At 52.2% G+C, this 10615-nt stretch overlaps 1 protein-coding gene across 2 annotated transcripts in view; it reads left to right on the forward strand.

Annotated features, from left to right (window-relative positions):
* The window catches only part of ube4b (ubiquitination factor E4B, UFD2 homolog (S. cerevisiae)), a 21172-nt gene extending 12481 nt beyond the window's left edge, over positions 1–8691 (forward strand). For both annotated transcript variants that reach the window (XM_047039858.1, XM_047039859.1), the window contains 13 exons: positions 195–393; positions 490–628; positions 969–1068; positions 1151–1278; positions 1809–1907; positions 2127–2362; positions 2606–2732; positions 3262–3406; positions 3632–3766; positions 4621–4812; positions 5173–5347; positions 6541–6687; positions 7449–8691. In XM_047039858.1, the coding sequence (XP_046895814.1) occupies positions 195–393; positions 490–628; positions 969–1068; positions 1151–1278; positions 1809–1907; positions 2127–2362; positions 2606–2732; positions 3262–3406; positions 3632–3766; positions 4621–4812; positions 5173–5347; positions 6541–6687; positions 7449–7516 (1890 nt within the window). In that variant the 3' untranslated portion in view covers positions 7517–8691. The remainder of the gene's footprint in view (positions 1–194; positions 394–489; positions 629–968; positions 1069–1150; positions 1279–1808; positions 1908–2126; positions 2363–2605; positions 2733–3261; positions 3407–3631; positions 3767–4620; positions 4813–5172; positions 5348–6540; positions 6688–7448) is intronic.
* Positions 8692–10615: the final 1924 nt, after the last annotated feature.

Here is a 10615-nt window from a genome sequence, read left to right on the forward strand (position 1 = left end):
CTTTTTCCTTCCCTTCCCCTCCTGCCTCCTGTCTCTTTCCCTCGCTCTCTTCTCTCCCCCCCTCGCTCTTCACCTCTCCCTCCAACATCTGTTCTTTTCCTTCCCCTCTGCTCCTCTCCTGCCTTCTCTCTTTCCCTCTCTCCTCTCTCCCTCCCTCTAACCCTCCATCTCTTCCCCTCCCTCCCTCCTTCCAGACGGACGACAAGCTGGTGTCCACAGACGGCTTCATGCTGAACTTCCTGTGGGTGCTGCAGCAGCTGAGCATGAAGATCAAGCTGGAGACGGTGGATCCCTTCTACATCTTCCACCCCCGCTGCCGCCTGGCCCTGAGTGCGGAGGAGACACGCCTCAAGGCCCCCATGGAGGAGCTGAGGGCCTGGCTCACGGAGCTGCGTGAGTGGACCTCACACCACACATCCCAGAACACCCACAGGGACAGGCCCCATGCAGAGCCTCATTTTCTTCTTCTTCTTCTTCTGTGGTGGACAGACGACGACCCCAGCCAGTTCTCGGAGCCCAAGTTTCCCACCGAGTGTTTCTTCCTGACGCTGCACGCGCACCACCTGTCCATCCTGCCCGGCTGCAGGCGCTACATACGCAGGCTGCGGGCCATCCGGGAGCTCAACAGGTACACACACACATATATACACAACACACACACACAGATATACACAACACACACACACATATATACACAACACACACAGACAGATATACACAACACACACACAGATATAAACACACACACAGATACACAACACACAGATATAAACACACACACACACAGATATACACACACACACACAGATATATACATACAGATTTGCAGGCACACACACAGAAATACAGACACATCTCACACATGGATGGATAGACGTATAGGTGGAAAGATCCAGTACATGGATGTAGGCAGGTGTTGAAGGTGTGTGTGCGCGTGTGTTGATAGTGTGTTTGTGTGTGTGTTTCAGGACTGTGGAGGAGCTGAAGAACAGTGAGAGCCAGTGGAAGGACTCTCCTCTGGCCGGCCGACACAGAGAGATGCTGAAGAGATGCAAAACCCAGCTCAAGGTCTGGCAGAAGCCTGGCAGAAGAACAACAAGAATATCTTGTTGTTGTTTGTTTATTGACGTATCTCCTCTCGTCCTGACAGAAACTGGTGCGTGCGAAGGCGTGCGCTGACGCAGGCCTGCTGGATGAGAACCTGCTCCGCAGATGTCTTCAGTTCTACAGCATGGTGATCCAGCTGATCCTGCGCACAGTGGACCCAGCCTTCCCCCAGTCAGTCACCTGCTATCCCCCAGTCCACCCCTCACCTCCTACCCCTCAGCTCACCCCCTACCCCTCACCTCACCTCCTACCCCTCACCACCTACCCCTCACCTCACCTCCTACCCCTCACCTCACCTCCTAACCCTCACCTCCTACCCCTCACCTCCTACCCCTCACCTCCTACCCCTCACCTCCTACCCCTCTCACCTCCTACCCCTCACCTCACCTCCTACCCCTCACCTCACCTCCTACCCCTCACCTCCTACCCCTCACCTCCTACCCCTCACCTCACCTCCTACCCCTCACCTCCTACCCCTCACCTCCTACCCCTCACCTCACCTCCTACCCCTCACCTCCTACCCCTCACCTCCTACCCCTCACCTCCTACCCCTCACCTCACCTCCTACCCCTCACCTCCTACCCCTCACCTCACCTCCTACCCCTCACCTCCTACCCCTCACCTCACCTCCTACCCTGTTGATGTTCATTCTACAGTATGTCGGTTGTTAACTTGTCCTGTCTCATCCGATGTTTTCGTAGCATGACCTTACCACTGAACCCCGAGATCCCTAAAAGCTTTGCTGCTCTTCCTGAGTTCTACATCGAGGACGTGGCTGAGTTCCTGCTCTTCGTCGTGCAGTAAGTCAGCTGTTCCACATCATGGGCTGTTGATGTTGAGACTCTACATTTCCATATTTGACTGTAGAGCTAGAAATATCTGTCCCTAAAGTGTCTGACCAAGTTAGCAACGATGGGTCTCACCTCCTCCCTAATCACCTCCTCTCTAATCTTCCCTCTCCCCTCCGACTCGTCTCCCCCCTCCTCCCTCCCCCCCCCCCCCCCCCCCCCACACCCCAGGTATTCCCCGCAGGTCTTGTACGAGCCGTGCGTCCAGGACATCGTCACCTTTCTGGTGGTGTTCATCTGCAGCCAGAACTACATCAGGAACCCCTACCTGATCGCCAAGCTGGTGGAGGTGCTGTTTGTCACCAACCCAGCCGTGCAGCCCCGCACGCAGCGCTTCTCTGAGATGATGGAGAACCACCCGCTGTCCGTCAAGCAGCTAGTCCCCGCCCTCATGAAGTTCTACACCGGTGAGAGCCAATGGGGTGGCGGAAGGAGCGCAGAATGTGTGTTGAGAATAATGTTTGTAGATGACAAGGCTCGAGGTCGACATGGGTTCTAAGATGAGGGTTCTAAAATGAGGGTTCTAAGATGAGTGTTCTAAAACGAGTGTTCTAAGCTGCTGTGTTCTAATCTGAGGGTTCTAAGCTGCTGTGTTCTAAGCTGCTGTGTTCTAAGCTGCTGTGTTCTAAGATGAGGGTTCCTCTCCCCAGACGTGGAACACACTGGGGCCACCAGCGAGTTCTACGACAAGTTCACCATCCGCTACCATATCAGTACCATCTTCAAGAGCCTGTGGCAGAACATAGGGCACCACGGAACCTTCCTCGAGGAGTTCAAGTGAGTCCAGTTCAGACATGGCTAAAGTACACACATCCTTCACTCAAGTAGAAGTACTGATACTCATGTTTAAAAAGACTGGTAAAAGTTGAAGTACTGACTACACTTTTTCACTCAAGTTAAAGAGGTGAGGGCTCTCACATATATACTTAAGTAAAAAGTAGCCATTACTACCACCTGTTGAACCTCACATCATATGAAAACATTAATACAAAAAGACAGTATAGACGCATTTGCCAGGAAAACTTTTTTTGACGCTGACAATTTCAAACATCTCCCTCATATATGGCCATAGGTGATCAGGAATGCCTCTATTCTCAGTTCAATTCTCAAAAATGTATAGTAAAGTACCGATACCAGAAAAATCGATTTAGGTACAGTAACAAAGTGCTTGTACTACGTTACGGTAGTCGTGTTCTAGAACACACTTGGTACATTCTAGAACACAATAGTTACAGTGTCGATGGATTTCTATGTGCTTGAAAGTGTCTGCTAAATGAACGCAGTATCCTGTCTGGTGTCTGTGCAGTTCTGGGAAGCAGTTTGTGCGCTACATCAACATGCTGATCAATGACACCACCTTCCTATTGGACGAGAGCCTGGAATCACTAAAGCGCATCCACGAGATCCAGGAAGAGATGAAGAACAGGGACCAATGGGAGCAGCTGCCCAGGGTCAGCAGCTAATCACACCACACGCTCAACTCCATGTGTGGAAGAATGTACATATTTGGAAACTGTTAGTCCAAATAGGTAGCAATGACTAGGTCCATAAGGTGCACATGTTTTTTGTGCGCACAGAGAAATGAGCACACCTTTTAGACTAAACCATTGCTACATTTTGGACCAAACCATTGTACCTTTTAGATCAAACCATTTGTCTGTTTTTCCCCCCTCCAGGAGCAGCAGACGAGCCGGCAGTCCCAGCTGACGCAGGATGAGCGAGTGTCGCGCTCCTACCTGGCCCTCGCCACGGAGACAGTGGACATGTTCCACATCCTCACCAAGCAGGTCCAGAAGCCCTTCCTCAGGCCTGTGAGTACAGCTGGCCACACACCTGCACACCTGGCCACACACCTGGCCGCACACCTGGCCACACACCTGGCCGCACACCTGGCCGCACACCTGGCCGCATACCTGGCCGCACACCTGCACACCTGGCCACACACCTGGCCGCACACCTGGCCGCATACCTGGCCGCACACCTGGCCGCATACCTGGCCGCATACCTGGCCGCACACCTGGCCGCATACCTGGCCGCACACCTGGCCGCACACCTGGCCGCATACCTGGCCGCACACCTGGCCACACACCTGGCCGCATACCTGGCCACACACCTGGCTGCACACCTGGCCACACACCTGGCCGCACACCTGGCCGCACACCTGGCCACACACCTGGCCACACACCTGGCCGCACACCTGGCCACACACCTGGCCGCATACCTGGCCACACACCTGGCTGCATACCTGGCCGCACACCTGGCCACACACCTGTCTGCACACCTGGCTGCACATCTGGCCGCACACCTGGCCGCACACCTGGCCACACACCTGGCCGCACACCTGGCCGCACACCTGGCCACACACCTGGCCACACACCTGGCCACACACCTGGCCGCACACCTGCACACCTGGCCACACACCTGGCCGCACACCTGGCCACACACCTGGCCACACACCTGGCCACACACCTGGCTGCATACCTGGCCGCACACCTGGCCGCACACCTGGCCACACACCTGGCCACACACCTGGCCGCACACCTGGCCACACACCTGGCCGCACACCTGGCCACACACCAGTCCAGGTGTACATCTACACCTGCACCCAGACCAGCAGCGTTAAAAACACATCCTTGTTGAATTCCGTCTTCTTCTGTGGTACCAGGAGCTGGGTCCTCGCCTGGCGGCCATGTTGAATTTCAACCTCCAGCAGCTGTGCGGCCCCAAGTGTCGGGACCTGAAGGTGGAGAACCCGGAGAAGTACGGCTTTGAGCCCAAGAAGCTCCTGGACCAGCTCACTGACATCTACCTGCAGCTGGACTGTGCCCGCTTCGCTAAGGCCATCGCAGACGACCAGGTGAGCGTGTGTGTGTCCCACACCTTCAGATCCACCACAGAACGTCCTCTTGTATACGGGCGGTCTCATTAGGTGCGGGTTTAGACGAGTGATGCGCACCGTGTGGAACAGGGATGTTCGTTTCTGAGAACGCTTCGTTTGTGGAGCTCTTGGTGCTCCCAAGGCGGCATGAACAGAGTCTTTGTCACGGTAACGCAGACGATGCCGTCTGGTTTCTTTTGCGTCGTCGTGTTTTGAGTGACAGGAAGGAATGAGGACGGGCGCTGTCGGTGCAATGCTCTCTTCGCACGCACACTCCCACACACACGTCTGCTTCCTTCTCAAATAAACGTACATTTCTCTCCCTCCCTCCCTCTCCAGCGGTCGTACAGCCGAGAGCTCTTCGAGGAGGTGATATCTAAGATGAAGAAGGCCGGTATCAAGTCCACCATCGCCATTGAAAAATTCAAGCTGCTATCGGAGAAGGTGGAGGAGATAGTCGCCAGGAACTCGCAGTCCGAAATGGACTACAGCGATGCGCCCGACGAGTTCAAAGGCAAGTCTTTGACCCCAAGCAACCTAGACCTGAACAACAGCTCAGAATGTTTCTCTCTCCCTCCCTGCCTCCTTTCTCCCTCTCACCCCTCTCTTCTCTCCCTCCTTCCATCCTTACTTCCTCAACACAAGAGCACAGGCCTACGTGTTACATATCTATCTCCAATGCTTTATCACACAGCTCCTCTGACTGAATGCCTGAATATCATGATGAAGCAGAATGTTTCCATGAAGTCCTGGGTGAGGGGGTTTGGCTGAGAGTGGAAAAAGCCAGTGACTGACGTGTCTGGTCCTGTCCAGGTGGACACACTTGCAACCAGACCCACCTGTTACTGCAGTAGAATCCCAGGGCCCATCTGTCAGTAGAATCCCAGATATTTCGCGAGGGATTTGTGTGTAATGGAAGGGTCACATATCTGAACCACAGACTTTAATCTGATCCAGGAGGGGAATGTGGCTCGTCGGCCTTCTTTGATTTCCAGATACGACCCCCGGCCCCCCCCCACATTGGCCCCCCACGCCCCCCCCCCCCGCCCCCCCCACATTGGCCCCCCCCCCCCTGCCCCCCCCCACATTGGCCCCCCCCCCCCCGCCCCCCCCACATTGGCCCCCCCCCCCCCCCCCCCCCACATTGGCCCCCCCCCCGCCCCCCCCACATTGGCCCCCCCCGGCCCCCCCCACATTGGCCCCCCCCGCCCCCCACGTTGGCCGGGGTCGGAGGTGTCAGCTAGCCGTCCAGGGTTAAAAACATCGAGGCACGGCGTATTTATAAACGTGTAACATATTAAACCTTCCTGTGGAAACCTCGAGACGTACTGAATATAGGACTTTGCACAAGTGAATCATCTTAATGATGGCTTTCATTACTTCCTGTTCTGTGGTTCTGGGAAGGGGCATAAATCAAGACATGGGATTGGAGAGGCAGGATATCAAAATGAATAGAATGAAGTCAAGCAGACGATACTATAATATGGTGATTTGGTCAGTATTCTTTTGTGTAACCTGTGTGTGTGTGTGTGTCTCTCTCTCTCTGTCTGTGCTTGTGTGGGTGTGTGTGTGCGTGTGCGTGTGTGCCTGGGTGCCTGGCCTATATCTGTGTTTGTGTGTGTGTTTGTGTGTGTGTTTGTGTGTGTGTTTGTGTGTGTGTTTGTGTGTGTGTTTGTGTGTGTGTTTGTGTGCGCGCGTGCTCCCCAGACCCTCTCATGGACACCCTGATGACCGACCCAGTGATCCTGCCATCTGGGAACATCATGGATCGCTCCATCATCCTGCGCCACCTGCTCAACTCTCCCACAGACCCCTTCAACAGGCAGCCTCTCACCGAGGGCATGCTGGAGTCAGGTACCTGTCCCACCAGCCTGGTACCATGGCCGCTCTCTCCCCTGCTCCTGGGGGACTGGCCCTGCCCTGCATGTTCTACATGTTCCCCTGCTCCAACACACCTGGTTCAGGTGAACGGGTTGTAGGTATTAACATATTCATATGAGCCAGATGTGTTGGAAGAAGGAATCGTCTTGACCATGCTGGGCAGGAGGTCCTGAGGACCAGGGTTGAGAGGGGGTGATTCAGCACACCCTCTACCCACAGAGACGGAAACATACAGTTGCGTAGAACAAGTGAACATCTAAGTCTTTGTCATCTTCTAACATAAGTGTATAGGGAGACACACACACCACATATCTACCTGTACATATGAAGGCTCCTACTCTGTGTTCTGCTTGGGTGTAAGAACAAGTCCATCTTATCACACTGTTCTGTTCCTGCTTGTCGGCTTGTTGTTTATATTCGGCCTGGCGGTGGTCGAGGCCTAACACCGTCTGTCCTAACGCCTGGTGTGTTTCTGTCCTAACGCCTGTTGTGTTTCTGTCCAAACGCCTGGTGTGTTTCTGTTCTAATGCCTGGTGTGTTTCTGTCCTAACGCCTGGTGTGTTTCTGTCCTAACGCCTGGTGTGTTTCTGTCCTAACGCCTGGTGTGTTTCTGTCCTAACGCCTGGTGTGTTTCTGTCCTAACGCCTGGTGTGTTTCTGTCCTAACGCCTGGTGTGTTTCTGTCCTAACGCCTGGTGTTTTTCTGTCCTAACGCCTGGTGTGTTTCTGTCCTAGTCCCTGAGCTGAAGGAGAGGATTCAGGCGTGGATGAGGGAGAAGCAGGGAGGTCGTCACGCACTGTGACCCCTGACCCTTCACCCCACTGACCGCCAGTAAGGGATGTTACCAACACGCCTGAATTCAGAACCATCAAGAACAGAAAAATGGAAAACAAAGAAGAAGAAAAAAGAGAGAAACCTGATTAGATTTTTTTTTCTCTCCCCTTTATCCTTTATTCTTGGGCCTTCGGCTCTACGATGAAACATAATAAAGTTACGACTTTGAAACGTTTTTCTCCCAGCCCCTCATGACTTTTGTGTATATATATCTACATATATACATATATTTAACAGAGTTGGTGCACAAGAAGCTGAAAGGATACGTTCTCACAGCTTACTGATCCAGCAGCGAGTGTGCTCAATCACTTCATTGATTATGACTATTGATTATGATTATTTTTCTCTGTTTTGTATGATTGTTTGTGGGCTTCTTTAAGGAAATCCAGTTATGTGGTGGGGGAGGGGGGGGGGCATTTAACGATTGGCAACTTAGGAAACTGACGGGGTTTAGTAGTAACAGAAAAGAAAAAAAAAAGAAAAAGCTGTTGAAAGTGAAGAGATTTGTAGTCATCCACAAAATACTGTCGCTAATTACCATACAGTTTACAAACTCATGACCAACTAGTGCTTGTATGATGACGAGGCTTGGAAAATGAGAAATATGTATTAAAAAAATATGTAGCTTAAAGTAAACTCGCTAGGTTGTCTTGTAAACAAAAAAATGTCTGCTTTATTTGGGTACAGTGGAAGTAGGGCAAAACAAGTTTACCAGTATCTCTGTGGTCATGTTGGTTTCGCCCTGTTGGCTTTGATGAGTGAATTAAACCTTTTTTGTGTGTGCGTGTGCATGGCCTAAAGTACAGGACCGTCTAAGCGCCTCATGAACTTAACACCTTCCTGTGGCGGCTCTGGATGGTTAGGAGAGAATGTACAAGTATCTTTGTAGCATGACCACCAGAAACACAGTAGGAGTACAAAACAAAACGACAGAAAAGAAAGGGAGGAAATAAAGAAAAAATGATAGAACTGAAAGGTTTGTTCTTTAACCCTCTGACATCTCCCTCTTTAGGATGGTCTCTGAGAGAGCACATTTCCCTAACCAGGTTTTTCACCTCAACTGTACAGGAAAACGTTTCCTTTCACACATACTTGATTTTGGAAGCCAGGTTTTTGAACTGAAATAAACATTGATGCACACATCTTCACAGTGTTTTTTTGAGGGTGTTGAGTTGATTTTCTAAGAAATGGGTTGGGATTCAGTGGATACAAACGTGTTTGATTAGGTAAGGGGCAATTGTTGATTTGTATTAATCATGTTTTGATATGCTGCAGTTTATATTAAAAAAAGTTTGAGCAAAAGGTAAAGGTTTTAAATAAATAAAAAAGTGACATTCTTACAGCAAACCAGCAAATTCTAATGAAAACTTGAATACCCCATTTTTGCAGAGGGCTTCAATAAATACAATAATTGTAAATCAGCAACAAAGATTGTACAGAAACTTTCTGAGAAGGACGAACAGGACAGAGAAACAGGATGGAACCCTGGTCCGAGCATCAGCAAGGATCTCGTGTCAGAAAAACACTTGTACACAGCCAGAAGCCTGGGAGTAAGATGAGGGGGTGCATGGTGGTGGGGTGGGGGGGTGCATGATGGTGGGGTGGGGGGGGTGCATGATGGTGGGGTGGTGTGGGGGGGTACATGATGGTGGGGTGGTGTGGGGGGTACATGATGGTGGGGTGGGGGGGTACATGATGGTGGGGTGGGGGGGGTATATGATGGTGGTGTGGGGTACATGATGGTGGGGTGGGGGGGTACATGATGGTGGGGTGGGGGGGGTACATGATGGTGGGGTGGGGGGGTACATGATGGTGGTGTGGGGGGGGGGGTACATGATGGTGGTGTGGGGTACATGATGGTGGAGAGGGGGGGGTACATGGTGGTGGTGGTGTGGGGGGGGTACATGATGGTGGGGTGGGGGGGTACATGATGGTGGTGTGTGGGGGGGGTGCATGATGGTGGGGTGGGGTACATGATGGTGGGGTGTGGGGGGGTACATGATGGTGGGGTGGGGGGGGTACATGATGGTGGTGTGTGGGGGGGGTGCATGATGGTGGGGTGGGGTACATGATGGTGGGGTGGGGGGGTACATGATGGTGGGGTGGGGGGGTACATGATGGTGGTGTGTGGGGGGGGGTGCATGATGGTGGGGGGGTACATGATGGTGGTGTTGGGGGGTACATGATGGTGGTGTGTGGGGGGGGGTGCATGATGGTGGGGTGGGGGGGGTGCATGATGGTGGGGGGGGTACATGATGGTGGGGTGGGGGGGTACATGATGGTGGGGTGGGGGGGTGCATGATGGTGGGGGGGTACATGATGGTGGGGTGGGGGGGTACATGATGGTGGGGTGGGGGGGTGCATGATGGTGGGGTGGGGAGTACGTGGTGGTGTGGGGTTGGGGACTGGGGAAAGAAGATGGCTACTGCAAGTCTCACCTGTGAATTCCTAGAGCAGCCCAACTAATGACGGTGGTATAAGTCGGGGGGTGATGGGACAACCAATCAGACCCAAGGTCTGCAAGAGTGTGAGTCGTAGCAGGCAATGACTGTAATAAGACTTAGTGAACAGGTCTGTTTGAAATCTGTATTTAAAGACTTGCCAACCCGCCATTCAAACCGGAAGATTTTTCTCGACCTAAAAACGCTGCTAATAATAAACGACTTTATTCATTTTTCTAAACTCCAAAACTATTAAGATCCGCACATGGTTATTTTCTGAGAAAGACAAACAGTTCAGTTTACAGTGCTTGTTTTACTTTCACTCGTAATTTCTCGTAACGCAATTTCATATAGGTAAACCTAAGTATAATTAACTTATGGTAAATGGATAATTCTTTGATTTGGATTCTTCGGTAGGCCTATTCATCTCTCTATACCAGCGAATCTTGCGAATCCAAGTCCAGTTCTGGCAAACTGATGCTAGGCGGCGCCATTCAACTCTTGGTTCCCGTCTATACCTTCGTAGTGCGGTGACAGCGGCACGGGGAGCGGTAGAAAATCCTGCAGTATGGCGTCAGGATCTAAAGCTACTCCCTTTCCGTTTCTCACCATCACGATTGGCTTTC

The sequence above is a fragment of the Hypomesus transpacificus genome, chromosome 18, assembly GCF_021917145.1.
Source record: "Hypomesus transpacificus isolate Combined female chromosome 18, fHypTra1, whole genome shotgun sequence".
Lineage (NCBI taxonomy): Eukaryota > Metazoa > Chordata > Actinopteri > Osmeriformes > Osmeridae > Hypomesus > Hypomesus transpacificus.